The 25,783-nt window shown below is 39.6% G+C and overlaps 1 protein-coding gene across 3 annotated transcripts in view; it reads right to left on the reverse strand.

The window, feature by feature from the left end:
* PCGF5 (polycomb group ring finger 5) overlaps positions 1-25,783 on the reverse strand; it is a 130,025-nt gene that overhangs the window by 63,761 nt on the left and 40,481 nt on the right. Inside the window, exons 1-2 of one of the 3 annotated variants that reach the window (XM_059169478.1) lie at positions 18,277-18,454; positions 15,954-16,242 (exon numbers count right to left, since the gene is read on the reverse strand). In XM_059169478.1, coding sequence (XP_059025461.1) covers positions 15,954-16,065 — 112 coding nt within the window. In that variant the 5' untranslated portion in view covers positions 16,066-16,242; positions 18,277-18,454. Of the gene's footprint in view, positions 1-15,953; positions 16,243-18,276; positions 18,455-25,783 lie in introns of those variants that run through there. The other 2 variants (XM_059169476.1, XM_059169477.1) reach the window with 2 other exon arrangements.

Below are 25,783 nucleotides of genomic sequence, written 5' to 3' on the forward strand. Positions count from 1 at the left end.
TGTATAATCTGAAATTTTTACCCACTATGGATCAGCTACCCCAACTCTTTTTTTTTTTTTTTAATTTATGTATTTGATAGAGAGGGTGTGCATGAGCAAGAGGAGCAGCAGACGCAGAGGGAGAAGCAGGCTTCCTGTTGAGCAAGAAGCCTGATGCAGGACTTGGTCCCAGGACCCTGGGATCATGACCTGAGCTGAAGGCAGACGCTTAACCAATTGAGCCACCCAGGGGCCCCCCAACTCCCTTTTTCAACTCCACTACAAACTACTTCTTTCCCTCTCCTCATGCCCCATGTTACCTAAAAGAAGTAAAAGTTTATCTAAATAATTGATCAAAAGTAAACACTAAGATTCTTCTGAGATTAGGTCTGAAAATTCAAGCATCTCACATACACTGGTCCAAGCAACCAATGGTCAAGGAAGAATTCTATTAGCTACCTAATTTTAAAGAAGGTATACAGAAGGTATACAGAAGGTATCTTGGTATTTCCTTTCACTTGCTCATCCGTTCACTGAAGGCCGTATACTGTACCAGGAGTTGGGGATGTAGAGGCAAACAAAACAAAGCCCATACCTTTATGGAGCTTATATTCTATTTGGAAAGGCAAACAAAGAATTTTATTTATTTATTTATTTATTTTTTTAAAAGATTTTATTTATTTATTTGACAGAGAGAGATCACAGTAGGAGAGAGGAAGGGAAGAGATCACAGAGAGAGGAAGGGAAGCAGGCTCCCTGCTGAGCAGAGAGCCCGATGTGGGACTCGATCCCAGGACCCTGAGATCATGACCCGAGCCGAAGGCAGCGGCTTAACCCACTGAGCCACCCAGGTGCCCCCAAACAAAGAATTTTAGTTAGTAACACGTGATATTCACACACACACACACACACACACACACACACACACAAGGTAGACAGAGTGTTGAGCCCTGGCAGCTATTTTAAGCTGGCCAGGGGAAGACTTTCTGAGATGACATACGAGATTTGTTTTGTTGGATAAGTAGACCTGAATCCCATTTTCTCCACTTCTTTTTACCATTACATACAGCTTTAAGGATAATACCCCTTCATTAAAATTCTTCTCAAATTTGGATTTAAGACAATATCAGAAAACCTTAAAAATTAAAGGGCTTAGATATGAGTACTTCCTCTGTCTTCCACAATTCTTGGCCACAAAAATGTTCTCTTTTAAAAAAGGTCAGTGTTTAGGAAGGGAGAACTTTCTTGGTAAGCTATACTAAAGTGGAGAACAGAGAAGCTGAATTCTTTCAAAAGATTGCTGGTATTTGCTCTTTTCCCAGGACACTAGATAAGTCTCTGAAATTTGGGAAAGAAGGCAAAAAAGGACAGATAAGAAGAATGAAGAGTATTACAAAGCCTGATCCCATCCTGAATCTCTGATCTGACCCTTAAGCTCTGATCCTTGTGGTTCAAAATGTTTATCACACTCAAAGAGTTTAGGAATTCTTGGCTGTCTACCAGCCTTGGCCCAAATAGAGGCACGTGACATGCCCAGAGCAAGTCCTCCTCCAGGTCAGCCAAAAGATTAAGGGTAGGAGCCAGTCTTCCCGGGGCCTAACATACTAATCTAGGTTGCTGCAGGAAGAAATGTAAGGTTCATCCATCCAGACATGCATCAGTTTCAAGAACAAGGCTGTGTTCACTGCTTAAGGCGAAGACAGCACCAGTGCCCAAGGATGCTGATGGGGAATATTCATCGGGATCTAGATGTGGACTGTCCAATATGGCAGCCCCTAGCCACATGTGGCTGAGCACTTGAAATATTGCTAGTTCAAGTTGAGATGTGCTTTCAGTATAAAATGTACATCAGCATTCAAAGACTCAGCATGAAAAGATAATCTCATCAATGTTATATTAATAAATGTTAAAATGTTACTTAACATGTAACATGTTTAAAAGATATTTCAGATATACTGAATTAAATAAAATATGTTAAAATTAATTTCATTTGTTTCTTGTTTTTACAATGTGGCTACCAAAACATTTAAAACTACATTAGTGGCTCATATTTTATTTCTACTGAATGACTGCTATTTTAGAGGGATGCAGAAAGCCCCATCAGGAGGTGAGTTTATTTTTCACACCAACACTTGAGATACAGTAATTTTTTCTACTTTTGAATATGAAGAAGAGGTTTCCACAGGCTAGGTTACCTGCCTACTCTGATGAATGGTAGCACAGAGACTTGAATCTAAGTTTTCTGATATGAAATCACAAATTTTATGTCAAATTTTAAAGCTTTTTTAAATTCCCAAAGGAAAAGAATTTTACATAAAAATACCAGCTATATCAGATAGCATTCTAAATGCTTCATTTATTTAATTCAACACTATTTAATAATTTAATCCTTATTACAGCCCTATTAGGTAATATTAGGCCTCTTACAGCTGAAGAAACTGAGCAGAACTTAAGTAATTTGCCAAAAATCACTGAGTAAGTGAGAAAAGCCAGGGTTTGAATCAAGAGCCCATTTTCTTAACTAACACAGCCTGTGTGACACATTTTTTTCTAATTTTATTTCTATAGGCCTATATATACATAGAAAAAGAATGCCTTACCCCTTAATTTGGGAACCTTAAAAATGTCTGTTTGTAGAATAAGATCTCCTTTTATGCTAAGTATTTTGCACAGAATAGCCCCTTTAAGCAGCTTATTTATTCTTTAAAAAAAATAACTGTAGAAAATACATTACATGCTTTTAAAAGCTGTTAAGTAAAGCACAACCTCATAAGAATTAGAACCTGAGAAAATTCAGGCCAGAATTTCAGTGAAACTGAAAAAAGTAAAAGGAGGATTTGCTTTCCCTTAGAGGCTTAAAAAACCCATCATTACAAAACTGACCTTTGATTCTTAGTTTATAATTTTGTTCATGTTAGCTGGAAAATAATTTTTTAAAATATCTTCAAGATTTAATACCAAGCTTTCTAACTGCTCAGCTGCTGTGCTGGGTAATTCCCTTGGTCCAAGAAAGATGTTGAGAAAGTCCCCCCTGTGGTTAAGACTGTGTATGGAGACCAACTAGAGTTTTTCACTCTCACCAGCTACTCTACAAACAGATGCTGTAGCCACAGAAAACACCTGAGTCGGCAAGAGATCTGGGCTTGCCAAGGATCTCTCTAGGTGGGAAAAACACTTGAATAGAAACAAGTGCTAACATTTACTGAGCACTAACAAGGGTCAGGCTCTCCGCTCAAGGCTTTGAATGGATTCTAGGATGGACTTTGACCACCCCCTTTGACAAATGAGAAATGCAGTATTGGAGTGCCTGAGCAGGCTGCCCACAACTGGCCAGCTGTGTACCACAGACCATATCCACCCTCAGGCTGTGCAGCTCCAGGCCTAAAATCTACACCTTGATGCAACACATCTTAATGTCCATAACACTTGGTCCCTTCATTAAGATTTCATTTTTTTTTTTAAGATTTTATTTATTTGACAGAGATCACAAGTAGGCAGAGAGGCAGGCAGAGAGGGGGTAAGCAGTCTCCCTGCGGAGCAGAAAGCCTGATGCGGGGCTTGATCACAGGACCTGAGACCATGACCTGAGCTGAAGGCAAAGGCTTAACCCACTGAGCCACCCAGGCGCCCCAAGATTTCATATTTTTAACTGATGCTTATATTGAGCCCATCACAAACAGCATTCAACTTCTGCCTAAAGCCTACTAAGACCAAATCTTTCCTTTGACCATTTCTCATATTTGAACTAGGTTGTTGTACAAATTAATACAAAAAGAGTCCTTGTATCATCTATAGCAGCGGTTCTTTTTCTGGGGTATATATATAGAGTATTAGTTATAAAAAATAAGAATGAAATCTTGCCCTTTACAGTAACATGGATGGCCCTACAGGATAAGTGAAATAAGCTGGAGAAAAACAAATACCATATGATTTCATTTATATGTGGACTCTAAAAAGAAAAAAAAAAAAAGGAACAAACAAGACAGAAATAGATTCATAGATAGAGAACTGATAGTTGCCAAAGGGGAAGAGGGTGGGGGTGGGGAATGAATGAAATAGGTGAAGGTGATTAAGGGGTACAATCTTCCAGTTATAAAATACATAAGACATGGGACGTAATGTATAGCATAAGGAATACAGTCAATATTACTGTAACAACTTTATATGGTGACAGATGGTAACGAGGCTTATTGTGGTGACCATTTTGTAATATATATGAACACTAAATCACTATGTTGTATACCCAAAACTAAAACAATATTGTAGGTCAATTATTCTTCAATAAAAATTTTTTTTTAAAAAAGCAGTGATTCTCAAATCACTGCAATCACCAGTGAGATTAAAAAAAAGAAATGGATTTGTGAACCACACCCAAGACCAGTTAAATCTGAATCTCTGGGAGATTAGCACCAGGATTCTAACTTTGCAAAGCTCTCTCACTGAGGCAGCCAAAGAAGAATGCGGAAACCTGACCAAGAATTCAGTCAGAAGTCACTTTATTATTCATCATTAGGAAATCACTGTCAAGGGACAAGATGTAATAAAAAAAAATGGGATTAATGTACTCTTTCCTCATAATGCAGATTTACATGAGAAGCGAGGTAGTACAACAAAATTGTTCTAGATAAAAATAATCTTGCAGCAGACTACCTGGATCTGAATCCCAGTTCTCTCATTAGGCAAATTACCTTGTGTTTTTCTATGTATAAGGGAGATAGCAAAGGCTCCTATCTCACAGCGTTCTTGTGAAGATTAAATGAGATAATATATGTAAAGTGTGTAAACGAGTGTTGGAGAACTTGTAAATATTCAGTTCATGTGAGCTATCACTACATATTAGATCACTGGATGAGCATAAAATAAGGAGGAGGAGATTCCGAGGAACTGAATATACTGAATGGCATCAGACTATGATTAGTTTCATGTGTCCATCTTAAATAACAGATGAGCTTCCTAACGGAACTTGAAATGTCTATCATGTATTGGTACTAATCCTCTGCAGCCATGTGTACCCTAGAGATAGTCTTGCGATTCAAGTATGATATTTATGACACACTGCTTCACCAGAATGGAAACTGCTGGTCTCTACATATGTGATATTACTTTTTTTCTGGGGTGGAGGGCCCAAGATTGACCAATATTTCTCCATTATACATTCCTTCCTTGACTTCTATGTTTAATATAATTTCAGCACAGTCCCACTGGTCTAGGCCTTACCATGTTCTGTCTTTTCCTGATCACTTTGCACATATCTGCTCTGAAGACTGATCATCTACTGATTTCATAGTTTAACTATTCAAGGGCTATCTATCCTACTTCCTTATTTTTGAATTCTTTTCTTCTTTTTTTTTTTTTTAGAGAGGGGGAGAGAGAGAAAGAAGGACAGAGAAAAAGAGGGAGGGAAGAGAGATAGAGAGAGAGAGAGTTGGGGTAGGGGAGAGGGAGAGAGAGAATTTTAAGCAGGCTCCTCAAGGTGGAGTCCAGAGGGTGGGGTGTGATGTCATGACCCTGAGATCATGACCTGAACCAAAATCAAGAGTCAGATACTTAACTGACTGAGCCACCCAGACACCCTTATTTTCAGATTCTTGGTGGAGGGGGTTCTTCACAATAGGTACGACCATTTGTTGTTGCTATCTTGGATGTATGGTCCACCCACGTCTCTTCTGTATCAGAGAGCTAGCTTCCTGGCTTTGATGACACAAAGTAATCTACACAAATTTCTCTTCATGAGCACTAATTCTGCTATCACTGATAGTAAAATAATAATATTCTTTTCTTTCGTGTCCTTGGTGTAGTCATTCATTAGTCATGCCCCGTTTTGCCTTGTTTATTGAAAATGATCAAATGCTGACTTCCTTTGTTAAAATCATCTGAATGTGTTAGTTTTATCTGTTAACATAGAAGCATACTTTTCCTTCGTTCCTTGAGCACATCACTATCTTTATATACCCTTCTTGATAGCACTCACTTGATAAAGTTTGCCTTCGAAATATTTATCTATCATCTGCTAACAGTCTGTAAGTAAATCGTGGTCATCTGCAAAGAGAAGAAGCATCAGTTTCCTGCTTTTGATACATATCCTTAATGTGTGAAACTGACATTTTTATAAAAGTTTTCCAGAATAGCTGTAATTTGCTTCCATGAGACAGTATCTTCTGATTTTACTTACATAAGGAACTAACGAACATTTTTCTCTTATGTTATACATGGCACATTTCTTTTAAAAGCTTACATGGGTTGCAATTTCATGGAGAACGTTAAGAACAGCATTCCTTTCTATTGAGTAGAATGCTTTATTATTGTCTCTACAGGACAGAGGAACAGGCAGCAGCATTTTTTGAACAGGGTCAGGATACAATCTTGGGATTTAAGCATAGTAGCGGGATCTGAGACCAAATAGACCAGGAGACCAAAAGGTTCAGAAAGGCTGAAAAGCTTATCCCACTTCCACAGACAGGTTTAAGGAGTCAAGTACGACTCCAAGGTCAAGATACAGTCTGGTGGTAGCTCCGTCAGTCCAGGGCTGCCCTCATCCCCCTTCCTTATTAATAGAAATTTCATGATCAATCAAAATAATCACTTCCTTACACATGTTCTTGAATAGTTCTGCTGTTTTCTACTTCACCTCTTTGCCTCTCTCTTAGTTCAGCAGACCTGGCTCATTTAAAATATTACACCCTGGCCAAATCCAACTCTCTACATACTCTGCTTCTACAGGATTACAGCAGAACACTGGGAGAAACACAAGCAGCATGTTGATTGGTCTCTCACCTTAATTCTTGACCATGGACACTACTGGGTGCTGCATCTGCCAGGCAGTCACACTCAACTCCCAAGTCCATTTGGCTCTTTGCTAATACTGCATACCTTCTCCTCTCCTCAAATCCCCAACATTTCCTCCCCATCCTCACTTTCCACTGATCACCTCACTTCCTTTTTACTGAAAGTGAAAGGAAAAAAAAAAATTGAAACAAAGAGAATTCATACCACCACATCTATTTACTTACTAGCATCTATGCTCTCTGCTCTTGCCTATCTCTAAAACATTCCTGTGCCTATCAGTCTCGGCCTTTGCACTAGACCCCTCCCAGTGACCCAAGAACATTGCTCCAGTGCTTCTCCCCTTTCACTTACATTAGTCTTTTGCTGAGATTCCGAACAATATTCAAACATACGTTTCCATCTTAAAAACCAAAAACTAAAAAAACTTCTGTTGACCCTACTTCCCTTGTGAGCTATCACTCCATTTCAGAGTGAAATACACTCATTCACTCATTCCCCAGCACCGCTCTTTCCAATTTTCTCACCTTCTTTACCTTAAGGTTAAATACTTGTATAATCATAGTACAATTATCAAAACCAGGAAATTAAGAAATTTCTATCCTCTCATACCTATTCAGACTTTCGCTCCTGACCACTCCATTGATTATCTGTGACCCCCATATAGTTAAACCTAGAGGTCTAGTCTCAGTGCCCCCCTACTCAACAGCCGATCTAGTTGACTCCTCCTCAACAGGATAAGCGGTTTTCTTCCTAACTCATGCCTCTTCCTCTCCTTCTTAAAGCCCCAGGGTCAGCCTTTCAACTTCTCAATCTACACTCATTCCCTTGGTGCTTCCATTGTTGACAAACCATATGCTCATAAACTCCAGATGCATGTGTCCACCTCCCAACTCAGTATCTCTGGATGTCTCATAGTTGACATTCAATTGCCAAAAAATAGCCACCTGATCTACCACCCTCAGTTTTTCCTGTATGATTTGATGATATTTTTATCCTTCAAATTCCTGAGGCCAAAAACCTTGGAAGATATCCTTGATTCCTTTTTTTAAAAAATTTATTTGACAGAGAGAGATCACAAGTAGGCAGAGAGACAGACAGAGAGAGAGGAAGGGAAGCAAACTCCCTGCTGAGCAGAGAGCCCGATGTGGGACTCGATCCCAGAACCCTGAGATCATAACCTGAGCTGAAGGCAGAGGCTTGCTTAACCCACTGAATCACCCAGGCCCCTGATTCCTTTTTCTTAATGAGTTCATTGGCAAATACAACTCTACCTACAAAATAGAACCAGAATCTGACCACTTTGCCCACCACCACCACCACGTTGCATAAGCCATCACTACCTCCTGCTTGGCTTATTGTAATTATTCCTAACAGGTCCATTTTCAATGGTCATCTGAATGATCCTTTTAAATTTAAGTCAGATCATGTCATTCCTCCACTCAAAACCCTGCTGAATTGGGTCTTCATTTCTCTCAGAGTAAAAGCCAAAATCCTTAAGATGGCCACCAAGAACTGTGCACTGGGCCTGGGGCCCACATCACCCCATTAGCTTTCCCAATTCTGCTTCGTTCCCTGCCGTCCAGCCATAGTGGACTCCCGGCCACTTTGCAGCCTGACAGGCACGTGCCTCCTTAAAGCCTTTGCTCTTGCTGTTTCTCTACCTGAAATATGCTCCCCTCAGACCTGTGATTAGCTAACTCCTTCGCCTCCTTCAGTCTGTTCAAATGTCATTAAATGAAGTCTACCCTGAACATAGGCTTATTTTAAATTGTAACATCTCACTGACAGCCCAATTCCCTTTACCTAGCTTGACTCTCCTTTTTTTTTTTTTTTTTTTTTTTTTAAACAGCATTTAGCACCTTCCACAATACACTATGATTTCACTATTGCCTTCTGTGCTGCCTCATGTGTCCTGGGTGCCTAGTATAGTACCTGGAGGAGAAGATGCTCAGTAAATATTTATGGAATAAACAAGGACATGGGGTTAGGAATCATAGAGGGAGGCAGGATTCTAGGGCCTATAGTGTCCTATTATAGTCAAGTCAGAGATCAGCCTACGTTTTCAATTTAGGTAAGGGAAAAGATTTTCTCTGAGTTTACTAGCAATCTTTCTGACAATTTAAAAAAGTTAATTCAACACAAATTTGAAACTTTTAGTTTTCCAAAATACAATAATTTTCTGCTGAATAAAGAAATTCAGTAGTTGAGCATTCTGAGAGAACAAAGATTTGTCCATCGGTTTTTAAATTTTTGATATAATATAGTAGTCTGGTAAAAACCAGTGTTATAAAACATCAGCAGTTATAAAAAAGTCTTCAAAGTATCCAAAGAGAAATTATCTTTTGTCTTTTCTACATGTTTGAATTGTACTTATTCATATTGTTTACATTCAAACATGTGTCAGACTTTTTTTTTTTTTAACAAACTATTTATATAGGCATAGAGAGAGAATGCTGTCAGCGGTTTGTGGGGCAAAGGGAGAGGGAGAGAGAATCTTAAGTGGACACCACACTCAGCATGGAGCCCAATGTGCATAGCTTGATCTTATGACCCTGAGATAGTGACCTGAGCCAAAATCAAGAGTTGGATGCTTTAATCAACTGAGTCACCCAGAAGCCCCTGTGCCTAGACTCTTAAACATACTTGTGCACTAACCGTGACTTCTAACTCTTAATAATTACATATTTTAGGGTAGATATTTTTTCTCACTCTTATCAGTGGTATTGGTTCCAAATGATTATGACCTAAATATAATTTATTATCAGAAGCCAATATAAGACAATTTCATTTTTTAATTTGTTAGCCCCTAGTTTTGGCTTTGAGTGTCCACTATGATATTTTGCTCAACTGTTTCAACATTCTTTACTATCTAATGCAGTTTCAAAAGCTAAAAGAACCATAAATTTAATACAATTTTTTCTTTAGCATTATTGTTAATAACAGATGACACCTAGACTGTTTAAGACCTATAATTACTCTTACTTAAAAAGAATCATCAAAATGAATGCTATAATCACTTTCATGAATGAGTGACTAGTTTCTGCCAAAATATTGTTTGAAAGATCTAACAATGTACCAATGACCTCATTTCTAATACATTCCTGAAACATTATATTTGCTACCTATTGAGAATTTAAATGTAATTTCTAATTAGGCCTTTGGTTTTTATTCTAAAAACAAGTCTTGGCCCTAAAAATTGAATTTTATAAAGAATACATTATTGGAAAGTTCAATTTGTAACTTCATTATAATGGCTATTCATTCAGAATTAATAAATTCATATCATGATTGGGTACATTAGACAAGTATCCTGTCATGCAAACATAGCAGGAAGAGGCTTTTTATATACATATAAAGCTTATATATATATATATATATATATATATATATATACACACACACATATATATGTATATATATACATATACTTAAATTCACTTGTTTACTTGACGAAATTTCAAAAGACAAAACCAAGCAGAAAGAAGAAAAAATAAAATTAGGAAAATGTCATAATTAATTATAAAGATATGCCAGAGTCAGATGTTCAGGATTCAGAATCCAGCTCCAGCATTTACTAGCTTTGTTACTTAAACTTTCTGTGTCCTGTCTCTATGAAAAATACTGGAATAAAATCTGAAATGCTCTTCCTTCAAGCCTTCTCACAACTTGCTATTTTCTTTTATTTTGGTCTCTGCTCAAATGGTAACTCCCAAGAAAGACCTTCCTCTGTTTTATTTTTTTCTCAGCATTTGATACACATAACATCCGAAATGACACTGTTTACCAGCTTATTGTCTGCCTCTCCTATTAGACCACAAGTGCCAGGAGGGCAAAGATTAGGCAGATCTTGTTTATTGCCCTGTTTCCACGGGCTAGAAGAATGACTGGGACAATGTAGGTGTTGAATGATTAAATAATCCCACCTAGCTAGAAGGTTCTTGGGAAGATTAAATAAGATAATAAATGTAAAGCTCATGACCACAAACACAACAAATATTCAATAAATAATAGCTATTAGTTTACCTTTTATTAGCATTTATTTTCATTATGGTATGATTTAATTACTGTCTGATTATAAACTGCCTGACTGAAGTATGCTAGTATTATAAATGTCTGGTCATGAGCTGTGCTTTTCAAACTCGTACACCACAGAATCACCTGAAGAGCTTCTTATTACACAGATTTCTAGCCTTGCCCGCAGAGACTTTGATTCAGCAGGTATACGGCAAGGCTCAAGAATTTGCACTTTTTACAAGTTCCCAGATAATGTTTCTGCTGGTGGAAGCCACTAGCCTGGAGCCCGCACTTTGAATAGCAAGTGTATGTAGCCCAGGGTTTTAAACATTGAATATCTACACAATCAAGAGATCTCTATACCTTAAAATACTTACGTATTTATAACACGTTTTCCAAAACAATAAATGGCTGGTCATACTTAAATTTTATCATCTTCTGATTAATTGTTCCTTCATGTTTAGTAATTATCACATAAAATCACCAAGTCCCTTAACTGTCACATCAACTAGCTTAATTATCAATTAACCTGTCTTCTATGCATAAATTAAAAACTAAGTACAACAATGTTTTTCCAAAGAATTTGTACCTAGTGAAGGGATTACCACCATAATCTCTGAAAAGGCACAAAGAAGAAAGCTTTCCTTTCCCGAACCACAGATTTCTATGTGTATGACCCCCACCCCCCCGAGGAAAGAATCATCAAACTCTTAAGAAGTCCTCTAACCACAAAAGAGTTAAGAACCAATACACTGTATTCTTCACATTTTTGCTCCTGGAACAAAGCTCCTTTGTTTCTAAGTTAAGTGAAAAGTCTTTCATTTTAAGCCAACAATCTATACAACCACAAGCAAATATACTCTAAGTAACCTCAAAAACTTTCTGAGGATCCTGGTACAAGAGACAGAGCATCCCTTACTCTAGAACTGCCAATCTCTGGTCTCCAGTCCAGCATCTCTCCCAAAGACCTACATGGCTTCCACCTATACTGTAGGAGACAGTTTTTCAAAATTCGTAAATCCTAACTGACACTGCCTACATGCCTTTCAAGCTACTTATTACTGCATGTGAATCTTTAAAAGGAAAAACAGTAAAATAATCAACAAATTGGCCACCTATTTATTCATTTAATCATTATTAAGCACTCAAGTACCAGGTACCAAGAATATACCAAATCTGCCTGTGGTTCCAGGTAGGTGGCATATCTTGGAGGAGAGGAGTTTTAAAGGATGGGTAACAGCCAGCCGGGCATATGGGCTAAGTGCATTCCAAGAGAACACACAGCTGAGCCAAGTATGTACATGTGTGTGAAGTAGGTGGTAAGGGAGGAAGAGGTGGGCATAGCTAAGTAGCTTTAATTTCTCCTGAGAGCACTAGGATATCTCTAGGAAATTCTGGGGTGGTTGAAGAGTGAGTGATGAAGACAGGAGCTACTTCAAATGGTCAGGCATTGACACAGGTTAGAAGTGGGCTGTGGTGACTGGTGAGAAGTAATGAGGGTCTGAGAGAACAGTAACAGGAGGGCTTAAGTGAAGGGACAGATTTGAGAGATATTAAAGAAGCCAGACAGGACTCAGTCCCCATTTTGTTAGGGAGGATAAACAGAGTCAAGTGTGGAGCTTATTTTCCTGGTGGATAACTCAGTGTCGGCATCCCATTCATTCATTTTTTGACAATGAGGAGTCCCAGGTGGACACCCAAGTGCATATCGAGTAGGATTCTGAAACTCAGAAGGAAGGTCTATGCCAGAAAAAAAGATCTGGGAGACATCAGCACATGCAGCTTAAGTCCCACAGTAGATGAGCTCACGCAGAAAAGAAAAAGATCCAAATACACATGTAGAAATTTCTTCTTGGCTTATGAGTTTTTCTTGATAGATTTTAAGTTCTGAATTTGTCTTTTTTACCACTCTGCCCCAGTGGCTAGCAAAGTGCCTGATAACTAATTATTTTGAGTAATTCAATAATTATCTATTATTTGGGTAGACATGTTTATTTCCTTAAGGTATTTTTTTATTTGGGTTAAAGTTATCTAATAGATCTATAACCATAGTTAATGTGGATTTTAATTCATCTAGCATCAAGTGACCATTCAAAGCTATGACTCATTTCTGTTTTAATTTCTATCTTGTTTTAAAATTTCATCTTTTTATCAAGTGTCCTTGGCCTGCTGAAGAGAAGTGTTGTTAACAGGTGAGATATGAGCATACTTATACTGGGGCTTTTATAAGAGTTCTTTGTTTTGTTTTGTTTTTTTGCAACTCTTTGCCAAGAACCTGGGACACAGTCTACCCTGCCATCTCTGCCTCTCCCAGCCTTCTAACTGGCCCTTCCTCTTTCTTCCCATGCAGCTGTGGAGCTAACATCTTCAAGGGCTACTGTAGTCAGTCATCCTGCTGGTCCTGTTGGCCCTTATTTCTACATCGAGGGGGAAGCCAGGCAAGGTTAGCTCCAGAATTTCTCAATGGGAGAAAGACTCACAAAATCATAGTATTTGTACAAAGTTATTTTAGTAAGATACTCTTTTTATTTGCCTAAATCAAGATTAAAAATATTATGGTGTACTATAATATCACTTAACATTTCTCACTTTCCTCCTCTCCCATTTGGCCATCTGACTTTTCTATTTCCTACTCTCTCAAATCGCAGTATCATTAAATAGGACCCACATTATACATAAGAAAACTGGGTAAAATCAAAGACCCAACAAATGACTGAGGAACACTGCTTTGCAGTACTCTTTATCATTACAAATAAGAGGATACTTTGCAAACAGGATAGTTTTTGCTTACAAGCCCCAACATAAATACAAAAATAATACCCAGAAATCGAGGGACCAGAAAGTGCATTAAGATGAGTACTACAGGATTGTCAGGTCTCCACAGACACTGGGTTGAGTACCTTACTTCATCATTTACTCTGCTATTCTGTATTCCTGCTGATGATAAAGGTCACATTTATGATTCACCACTGTTTTTTAATTCCACTTCAGCTATGTACGTTTTCTCTCAGTAAAGGGGCTTGATGACAGCCAAGGAGTTTTTCAGGCTAGAATGACTTGTGCAATTAAACTTTCATTTACCCCTTTAGACTTTAAACTGCTATTGTAAACATAAACATTGCCCTTGCTTATAACCTGTTTATACTTCTGAAATCTTTTGTTTTCCTCCCCAAAAGTGACATTTAAATTGAGATTTCATTATGCCCCAGAGAAAATTTTCTTTCAGAAAAACAGATATAAAATCTGTGTAAGAAAGGCAGAAATTGGGAGAATCTGGGCTTTATTCTCATTTTCCAGAGTTGATGGTTTTTGCTAGAGAAATCCAAATGCGAAAATAATGCACAAATATTAGAAGGAACAAAACAAAACAGACTGGGACCATGTCTTGGTACCATGCTTGGAATAGCAGGAAACATGGAAGTGTAACAGAAAGTCCTTGTCCTAGAGTAGCCACATCCACTGGGTCCTCCTCCAAAATACATCCACGATCCAGTCACTCTTCCCAGGCTCCAGTCTCACACCTCTTTACTCTGGTTGAAGACTCTATAATCTTTCAGGGGACCTGCAGTGACTGCTGTTGTATAAACCTCCCTGCCTCAAAGCCTTATTTATACTGGCTTTTCCCTCTTGTCTAGAATGCTCTTCCCACATATCCACAGAGGTCAGTTCCTTCAGGTTTGCATTCAAATGTCATCTTATCAAAGATGTCAGCCCTGACACTCTATGTAAAATAACCCCATCTGTCCTACCTACAGCCCTTCTTTGTTCCCTTTATAGCATTCATCACTATCTAACATGGCACATGTTTATTATCGGTTTCATAATAAACACTAGAATGTTAAATTCCACTAGAATATTAAACTTCACAAGAGCATAGATTTTTTACTCTATTTTGTTCACAGTTGCATCCGTTCTGGAATGGATGGTGCCTGGCACACAGTACATATTCGATAAATATTTGCTTGATGATATTGAACTGGCAAATATTCAGGTTAAATAATGATACAGGGTAATAGTAAATTAGTATTTCAAGACCATTCATAGTTAATTGTTAATTGAATAGCATAGGCTGGTAATAACCAAAGGCCATATATATCCTCATCACTTGGAAAGGTTTTCCAAAGTACACACACATGGACCTCACCACCACTGATCCACCAAACCGTCTTCTACTGATAGGCTAGGTGACAAAGAAATTTGGTAAGAGTTCCACAGATATGATCATATTAGAACAGAGATTTTCAAAGTTGATCATGCTTCAGAATCACCTAGAGGGCTTACTGAACATAGATTGCTGGGCCTACTCCCAGAGTTTCTGATTCAGTAATTCTGGAGTGGGGCCTGATAATGTGCATTTCTAACAAGATCTCAGGTGATGCAGAGGTTGCAGGGTTTTTGGTCAAAGGGTACAGAATGTCAGTTAAACAGATGAGTAAGTCCTAGAGATCCACTGCACAGAATAGCCTATAGTTAACATTACTGTGTTGTATGCTTAAAATTTGCTAAAAGGGTAAATTTTAAGTGTTCATATCACAAAAATAATAATAATAAGAGCTGGGAGAAAACTTTTGGGGGTAATGGACAGGTTTATGGCACAGATGTGGTGATGTTTTCATGGGTCTATACTTATCCCTAAACTCATCAAGTTGTATACATTAAATATGTACCTTTTTTTTTTTGTATGTCAACCATACCTCAGTAAAGGGACATAAAAAAGCCAATGAACTGAAGTACGCATACCCAAACAAAACCTGGGAGCAGAACAAGTCCTTCAATAAACTTTAATATTTTTTTCCCAAAATCTATTTAGGCTTGGTTTATTTTTTCTTAAAGATTTTATTATTTCAGAGAGACAGAGTGAGTGTCTGTGATATACTTTTTTTAAAAACCAAAAACCTAAAATAGTTCAATTTTTAAAAAACTATAACCAATAACAACATGTTTATGATTTTTAGAACATTAAGATTAGATAAAAGTCAACTATTACATAATAAGAAAAAAATACAAGAAAAATTTCATGCCACTGGTATCCCAATGACAAATTTAATCCTGAAAATAAACTCAAAAGTTAATGATTCTTGGAATACTCATCGTTTTGAAAGTGAAAATCTAGATATTAAAAACAAATGTAACCCATAACTTCTGATGGGTAAAGGACATAAAAGACTACTCACAGGTATGGAGGCATTCCGTCACTGTAGTTGGCTTGATCAGGTACCCTTTACAGATGTAGCAGGTGATGTAAGGATTGAAATCTTTCACCAAGTGTTTCCTTTGGGTAGCCATTCGTGGTTAACTAGGCTTTAGTAGTTCAGGCAAAGAGGGGTAGTAAGTGGATGAAGTTTGATCCCAGGAGCTGGTGTGGAGTTCCCAACTGGATGTCCTGAGGCATGAGAACTAACATCCAGATTTATCATGAGATCGCTGGTCATCACTCCTTTTGGTGATCTGGCTTTCCCATATCTGTTTCCACAGTAATTTTAAAAAGATAAGAGAAAAAAGTGTCAAATTCCTCATATTATATTAATAACATATTAGCGGCAAGTGTTACATGCTCCCAATTAGGTGAATGGGTGAACAGAACATGTCTCTTACTATCACATTAATTTGTAAACCTGCTATGATTTAATTCAGGATAACAGATACATCAAATCCTGGAGCCTTCACTATGAACTCTAAAAAATGACACCCAAGGTGGTTAACTCCAGTTTTGGTATCTTTACCTCTACAGTAATGCATTTTAACTATCTGCTTGACTGCTTTGTTAGGAGTTCTTACCAATACAGGTTATAAGATTCAAAACTGAAGTCACTGTCCTCCCTACCAATATGCTTCCTATTTCCATTTTGTACATCTGGTCAGCGAAATCAAGTTGATGTCCTTTTCTATTCCATCCATAGCCACCCTACTTAAGCTTACTTCTCCACCTGCAGTCCATCTTCATTCTGCCAGCTTTATTTTATTCTATCACATTTGGGTCTTCTTCTCAGAGACTGCCAATGTCTCCTTTTTACAAACAGAAAGACATTTAAATTCCTTAGCTTTCCATATAAGACCTTCCACAGGCTGACGTTAGCATACCCTTCAACACTTTTCTTTAGGCAAACTGAAAGGATCACTCTCTCACAGTCCATTCTGCATGGGCAATATACTCTGTGCCCAACAAGCCCTCCCTTATTTTGTCTAAATCCTACCTACATCCTTTGAAACCCTTCTCCAAATTTACCCTCAGTGTACTCTCAAGTTTAATCCTTCTTTTTTTGTAACATTTTCCTTTTGATTCATAGTTACATTCATTCTTTAGGTCCTCTATTAGACTACACAATCTCTGATAGCAACTACTCACATTTAGTAAATGTATAACCTAGGCAACGTTACTTATTCTCTCTAAATCCGTTTGTTTAAACTGTAAAATAAAAATAAGAGTGCCAGTTCCCTAAGAGTAGTGAGGATTAAATGAGACCATATACATAAAGCTAGCACACAGTAAAAGCTAAAAGTCATTATTTTCCCCCCAGAAATATTTAGCCTTGTTGGCTGGTAGATGGGATTGTTAAAGAAAAAATAAAGTTTAAAAGGTTTCTCACAAACAAATGTGTTCTCTGAGAAAACAAGGTATTGATTTCCCAAGTTAATCCTATAAACAGGAACCTTTCTTCTATCTTAGCTGTTAATTCACAGTTATAAAGCAAGCGGGGAGGCAAAAGGCATCATTCCACGGACACATCGCCATTAAGAATGTGCATGGAATAGGTTCTGCGTGGTCCCATCCCACTCGCTCAGGAAAGTTATGCCCAGGGTGTAACATAAAGGGAGCATAAATAACAGCCAAGGGGGTCTGGGTTCTGGTCCTTTGCCCTGTATGACCTTCAGTAAGGCATTTAATACCGGTGCCCGGGTCTCAGCTTCTCCGCTATACATAAGGACTAACGGCCCTGCCTTTTCCACAGGTTTGCCAGGAAGCTCCAGAGCTGAGAGTCTTCTGAAAGAGGAAATGAACAGTCCCGACCTCGGGAGGTATGAAGAGAGTAAGCCACAGAGCCCTGTCACCAAGACAGTTAAAGGAAGCAAGTACTTGCAGTGACGGGGCGACACGGAACTTTTCCGCGTCCTCCGGCGGGACCCGGCGCCACGGCCCTGGGCGGTCCGAGCACTAGTCCGACCCGCCCGCCCGGCAGGTGCGCGGGCCCGGGCCGGGAGGACGCGCTGCTCCGGCCCGGCCGGGGCTACGCGTGGGAGGACGCGCCGCCTCCCCCGGGGCCGAGCGCCGGCAGCCCGCCGCCCTCTCCGCGCCCGAGGGCAGGACGCGGTTCCGAAGCCCCCGGAGCCCCGCTAGCCACCCCTATCCCCGGCCCCGAGGGGCTCTCCCGGCTTCAGGCAAGGCCGGCCGCGGCAGGTGCCTGGAGATGCCGCTCCCGCCCCGGGCGCAAACTTGCGCTGGGAGCGCGGGGGCGGCCTGGGCCCCTCGGCCGCCTCTCCAGCCCGCCCGGTACCTACCCCGCGGCCGCCGCCGCCGCCGCCACCACCGCTCCTCGCCCGCCAGCGCGCCGGCCTCAGAGGGAAGGAAAGTGAAAGAGAAACAGCGCCCGCCGCGGCCTGGCCGGTCTCCGCGCCCCGTCCGCCCTCCCCCTGCAGGCGGGAGCGCGCCGGCTCCGCGGGGCCACTCGGCTCGGGCCCGATAGGGCGCGGCGGGCCTCGGGGCCCAGGGCCGGTGCCGCCTCCAAGGGCAACTCCACCCCCTTTCAACCGCCGGGGCCGCCGGCCGGCCACGCCCCCGGCCACGCCCCCGGCGCCACGCCCGCAGGCCACGCCCGCCTGCCCGCGCTCCTAGCAGGTGCCTTAGCCTCTCCGCTCGCCCTGCTGCCGTGGCTTCAGTGCGACACGTGGCCTTGGCCAAATTTTATCTCGGTTCTTCTCCTCACCATCCCTCTCGGTTGTTTTCATCATAACAATGTCTGGTACATTTTCCCTGGTGGGTTTAAAAGCAGTGGTCAGTGCTGACAATGAGTCACCCTGCGAAAGTGTCTACTCAGCTGCGTCTTCCCCAAGCCAGTCCCACCTGCGCGCAGCGGGGACGAAGACATTCCTTGATTTGCACCTTATGCAAAAATCACTAATGAACTTGCTACTGTGGGGTGGGGGCTGTTGATGACCGTAAGCAAGCAGGAGCGTTGTGGTGGGGGCATGGGGGGTTCGTGGGTGGGAGTATCAGAAGAAAGGTAAAGAGTTATTACTATTTGCAAGGTTAAAAACAAACACCCCAGGTCTCTTTCTAGTGGCTTTGAGATCTACAAGAGACCATTCACTGCTAAAGATTTATTCAAAGGCATGCATTAAAGGATTCCTTAACGTCATTCAATCCTATTCTACTGCATTCCAAAAACTTACAAATTTCTACCGCAACCTCTATTTTGCTAAACATTAAATTAGACCTGGTTCTTTGCTTCTTAGAAGACTGCAATCAAGTAATCCTAGGGTGTCAGGCAAATCAGTGTGGTCTCCACCAGTAAAACAAAAGTTAAAACAAACATCCCAAAGGAAATCAGTAAAGGGTGGTTTCAATTTATGTATTAGAGGAAAAGGTGTTGTAATTACATCATTCTGCTTCTGTATAAGTGAGAGTGGTGGGGGCTGGGGAACTGACAGTACTGGGGTTGGGGTGGAGGATTAATGCAAAGTATTTGTTTTATCTCCTATTGAAAGTAGTCACTATCCTTATTATCAGAGGGATAGACTGTGGAGATGGTTCTAGTGGTAAACCAACAAACCCAACAACCATTGGTCCAGCAACCAAACAGGTGTTCCAAGATCTATTTCAAATTTGAATACATCAAAACAGTAGAGAAAGACATCTTTTAAAACATATCTAATTTATAGTTAATCTTATGTAGAGGGAACATAACATTTAAAAAATACCATTGCTAATATCACAGTGGGAGCAATACATTTTCTCAAACAGCTTTCAAGGACCACATTTTTATAGTCCCTGTAAGAACCATTTTGCAAAAGCATACATGCCAATTTCTAAGCTAGGATCAGCTTCAATAAGTCAAGCACTCACAATGAGCACAGAAAACAAGTTTGGTTAAATGACTTTATAGGTGAAGGGTACTTTCAGATCTTTCATCTCAGAGAAAAAACAGATCAATATGTGAAAAGTCACCCTGTTTCAAGCAATGGAATACACTACTGTATATACTATTATATATTGGTATTTTCCTATTTTGCATCTGAACCCATTAAAAAAATGTTTTTAAAGAATAACACTTAATAGAGGTCCAAGGCGGGGGGCTTAAATGTGATTGGTGATTGATAGTAAGTGGGATTAATCAACATTCCCTGAGGAAATGAGTTCGAGGATGGATATTAGGAAGGCTTTCCTTAGAAATGGAAGGAGTGAGGAATATGCTAGAGTAGGACCGGAAGACAGGTGTAGAGGGTGCATTGCCATAACCCAGACTGCAGACAGTGGACTTAGGGGTGGGAGAGAGAAACACAGCCTTTGTAAGGAAATCTGTGCCTTGTGTCCCTGGAGGATCTGTAGTAAAATGTTCAGTGGTTTCTCCTTTTCCCTCTTCAGCAACCACCCCACCTGGGAATGCTTTCCAGTAACTCACTTCTCAGTCCTCTGGTTCTGGCGGTGGGGCTGGAACAAACCATAGAAGCCTCAATGTGAGAGGGCAGCTCTGATAACAAATCTCGAGTACCAGTGGGGCCCTCAAATAAACAAAGACCTGGAAGCAATTGGATATGCAGGACTGGGGGTGGGGAGGCAGATAAAAGAATCATAGCTGGGATTCCCCTTATCATGAATCTACTTCAGCCTTCTCATTTTACAAATGTAGAAACCAAGATCCTGAAAAGTGGCAAGTTCATAATCACAGACCTGCTTTTGGTAAAACCAAGACCAAAACAAAGGTACCAGTTCCATAGCATTTACATTTCTCAAGGGAACTTCTTAAGTCCAGGATTTCAAGAGAGGTTGGGTAAGAAACGTGTTAACTTGAAAGAAAATAAGGAACAAAGGGAGAGAAGAGTGGGTGAAGGGAGAGAGACAAATAACTGTCTATATGGTCTCAAGGAGGAAGCTGCCACTGGTGAGTTCCTACCAAAGAAGCCTAATCCCAAAGCAGAAACTTGTTTCATTTGATCATTGATCCAGACTCTTCCAGGGAACCACAAATGGCTCTTGGTAACTCTAGCAACTACTTGGATCTACCCGTATACTTAACAAACATTTTCATTACTTATATTTTATGTCTAGATTTTTATTTCAGTTAAGGCTGGGAAGGGATAATTCTATACTGAAAAGTTTGCATTCTGTCTTTGGCTAATATATTATCCATGAACTGATGTTTAATAGCATAATGTATAAAAATGGGGTTAGAACTTTACATTTCCCCTGGGATATTAAATGAGATGGCTTCTTCATTTTTGTAAATTATTTTATGTACCTCAGTATGCTAGTTAATCTTTTTATATAGAATATCTCTAACATAAAATTATCTTCTATAAAAGTCTTCTTACAGAGATTTTAGAAAATAGTAAAATTTAAAGCATTCCCCTGGGTCCAAATGTATTTATTTTATAGCCATGGATATGACAGCTCAAAATCTATGACTACCTAAAATCAGTGATGGAGGTATGAGAAGGGAACAGAACCGAAGTTCCTCCAATCACCCTCAGCCATGTCTCTTTTTCTCGTAATGCACCTCTCCCCTGTAATCAATAATTCTCAAGGACTCTCTCTACTAAATGTCTCTTGAATCCTTCCACTTAACCTGACCAGGTTGAGATTATTATTATCTCTACCCTCCATTACTTCAATGAATTCTTAGCTATAGCTCTTATCTGTACAACCATTCCTCATAGCACAACCAGAGGACTCTCTAACTACAAATTGGATCATGCTGTTCCCCAGCTTAAAAACCTCTGTTCTTAGGTTGATGCTCAAACACTTAATAAGCCCTTTCCAGATCCCCATCATGTCTATAGCATTTCCCCTGAACTTATTCTTTCGCCCTAAAGAACATTTTTACCCTCTAGCTAGAAAGATGGGTCTTCTTCCTTTCAAAAGCGCATCCTGTCCCAACTTCCTTACCCCTCCCCTCCCTTGCTAAATCTGGTCAACCCTTGTTTATCCTTCAGTTATCTGACAATATCAAAGGCTACCTTCCCAGACACCTTGATGTTTTTGAAGAGCTTCTTTGATATACATATACCACATACATACATAACAACTCAACTTACTCTCTCAAGTCCCACATCACACTGTCTTGAACTGACTGGTTAACCTCCTACTAGTGCATAAGCCCAGGTGACCCATGGCTTGATTGTGCTTCACTAGCAGAACAGATGACAAAATGGTAAGCGTTTAAATAAATACTGGCTGAAAAGCTGAATATTTGCACGCACTCTAAGACGTATTCTGTGTATTCTTTGTCTGGCTTCTTCTTGGAGGGATCTTTCCAAAGATATGTTAGGCATAATCCCTGCAATCTAGGACTACTAATTAAAATCACAACAGGGAATAGAGACTTATCCACAGGAAACAATTATAGAGCAATACACCAAATTTATTAATAAAGTATTAAATGACAAAAACTCCAGCTGAAGGAAGGAGTGCTACTGATGGTCAAAAAATTAGCCCTACATGCTCAAGACTCTGCCAGTAATAAAGACTGCAAGGGAAAATACTAAAAGCTACAGATATGAAAAATAAATGGGAATGTCAGAAAAAAAGAGAGAAATTAAGTCAATACACCTAAAAGGAAGTACAGATAAATAGCGTTAGGTAGAGGGACAAGATTAGTCTATGAAAGACTGTGCAACTAGCTAAATAAATATTTTAAAGTGCCTTAAGTACATTATGCTAAAAAGACAGACTAACAAAACTTGTTTTTTTCCCCCCTCTTTTGAGAGGCAGAAAAAACTAGCTGTATTTTCTTTACTGCAATTTCAACAGTTGGCCGGAGCAAGTTCCATTTATACTGGAAGAACAGAGAATGTAACTAAAATAGGTACAGACTATAAGGAAACACTGCATTTACTCCCATCACTCCCATCATCAGGGCTGTGGATACTTTAAAACATCATGACAAAACCACAACTGTTATTTTGGGAGGTCAGATTAAATCCTTCAGGATCACCAGTGGACAAATGACTGACATGCAGAAACTAAGAATATTCCATCAAATTTGAATGTAGATGATTCTAACTTAGGAGTGATTATAGAAAAGTTAGGGAAAAAAGCCCTACCAAAAAAAGATATGAAATTCAAATGGGGCAAGTGCAAGATAAAAATTTAGTGACATAAACATTCAAATACCAGAGGAGACTAGGCACATGATTTGAAAAAGTCGTCATTTTAGAGGTAGCTGTGGTTCAGAGGAAGGGACACTGGACCTAGAAAGAGAACCTGGTTTTCTGTCAGGGCAAGTCACTTAAGCTCCCTTGGCTTCATTTTCTTTTTATGAAAACTGAGATTAATGTTAGCTTAATCACTAGTCTTTTCTTTCTATATTTGGGTGTTATTATAATGAGCATATAGAAGATTAAATGAGGTAAGTTTTTAAAAAAATTATCAGCTGTAAAGGACTGTAAAAATATAAGGTTTAAGTGTCAATCCTGTAGACCCCCAGCAGTCGAATAGTACCTGGTAATCCTGTACCACCCAGCAGAGGTCCTGGATGCTGAGAGAGTTTACAGGATGAATGAGACACTCCAGGCAAGGCCATGAATGTAGGACACAGCATAAAGTAAGGCATGCAATGGTCACCAAGTATTCCTTCCTCTGGACTCAGTATTTATCACACCCAATTTTTAAAAAGATGGGAAAACCCAAGTATTTCATACTAAGCAATTCAAAGACACACAAAGAAAACTAATTCCCCCCAAATGTGTAATAAACTGGGTTAGTTCAACATTGCATTAGTGTGTGTTAAATCTTTATTTACTCCTCTCAGATGAAGGGGTAGCAGAAATGTAATGTTTTCCATTAAAATGCAAAATCTCTAGGCATGGTCACAGTCAAGTCCTCACGAACCATCTCTGGAGCTAGGAGCTCCTTGCTCACCAGGATTAGTAGACTTCTTAGTCTAAAGGAAGGGAGAGAGGCCAGGGAAGGGCAGGAGGCTTTAGTTATGACTTAACACTTTAGCAGGATATTAACTGTAACACTTTGCTGGCTGGGAGGTCCGGGAACCAGCAGGAGGAAGGCAAGTGTAACTGAAAGAGAAGAGCAAAGCACCAAAGACAACCTTCTCTCTTGAACTTCACAATTCTGTCTTGGATCAAAACCAAACCAAACCAAACCAAGAAAACACTCTTGAACACAAAAAGCAAATTAGTGTGTGTTCATATGGTCTTCAACTATTCACACTTAATGACTAAGATACTGATTACTTTGTGTTCAGGTTTGCAGGAAAACTAAGAGAACACAGGCCTAAATTAAAGCAGGGCAACATGACTTATGAGGTAGATAGTCTTAATTCTTGGGCTTCAGGGTGATAAACCCCACAGAAGTTTCAGAAGCTGTGTAATAGCTTGTCTGTGATAGTTCAAGAAGAAAGAAACAGTATTTGTCTTCAATGGTTTCTTCACTTCTGTCTGTTGTAAGGGGTTATCCTTGCTGACTGGAAAAGATCCTACCACTTACCAAAACCTCCTAATAGATTCTTGATGAGAAGCTGAAAAAAGCACTAGCATCCAAGCATCTTAGAACACATGATGAAGGAGAATACAAAATGGTTCATAGAAAGTGGTTATAATAATAAAATAATATCTTTGATATATTAAAAAACAAAAGTGGTTAGCAGCATAAGCTCCATGAAGACAGGGCTTTTATCATTACTGTTGTATCCCTTGAATCAATTCTAAAACATAACAGGATCTCTGGGGTGCCCAGGTGGCTCAGTTGGTTAAGCGGCTGCCTTCAGCTCAGGTCACGATTCCAGGGTCCTGGGATCGAGCCCCTCATCAAGCTCCCTGCTCAGCAGAGAGCCTGTTTCTCTCTCTCCCTCTGCCTGCTGCTCTGCTTACTTATGCTCTCTACCTCTCTGTCAAATAAATAAATAAAATCTTTTAAAAAATAAAAAAAAAATAACAGGATCTCATTAAATATTTGTTGGAATAAATGAATGAACAGATAAACAAGCAAATAAATGAAATCTGACTTTGCAGTCAAGACTGCCAACGTTCAAGTTCTGGTACAATCTCTCTTTTTAAGATTTTATTTATTTGAGAGAGAAAGACAGAATGAGAGAGAGAGAGAGATCAAGAGCAGGGGGAGGGGCAGAGGGAGAAGCAGACTACCCACTAAGCAGGGACCTTCCCATCCCCACCCCCCATGTGGAACTTGATCCCAGGCCCTGGGATCATGACCTGAGCCAAAGGCAGACACTTAACTGACTGAGCCATCCAAATGCCGTGGGCACAGTCTCTTACTGGCTATATGTCATAGGGCAAAGAACTATTCTGTCTCTCAGTTTCCTCATAACCTAAATGGATATAATAAAAGTACGTATTTCAGGGGGGCTTAAGGGGATTTTAAGGAGATAATACCAGCAATGCACTTAGTACACTTAGTAAGCAAACAACACTGAATTCATCTTGAGAATTTCATATCCATATCCTTCCCCACTATTTGGACAAAACAGCAATAAAACAAAAGACATAATTTAAGGCCCAATGACAAACAAATACTTAGAACAAATGCATTAGTATGATCTACTTGCTTTGAGGATGTATGTACAGGCAACACTGAGTCACCTAACTTTCCTGACAGTTGCCCTTTCTTGCCCTATAAGAATTTTAAAGTAAGGTTACTTCTAAGAGGCAAATGAGTAAAATATGAAAATCACAACTTAAATTACTCAAGGTGAAATCAAGAAATAGGATGCACAGAAATCTAAAGAATTTTATGAACACTCAAAATTCCAAATGAGTGACCTAGGGATAGTCTTAGGGAGGCAGAACTGAAATGTGATAGTAAACTAAAATATAA

Source organism: Mustela lutreola, chromosome 4, assembly GCF_030435805.1.
Source record: "Mustela lutreola isolate mMusLut2 chromosome 4, mMusLut2.pri, whole genome shotgun sequence".
In the NCBI taxonomy this organism is placed as follows: Eukaryota; Metazoa; Chordata; class Mammalia; order Carnivora; family Mustelidae; genus Mustela; species Mustela lutreola.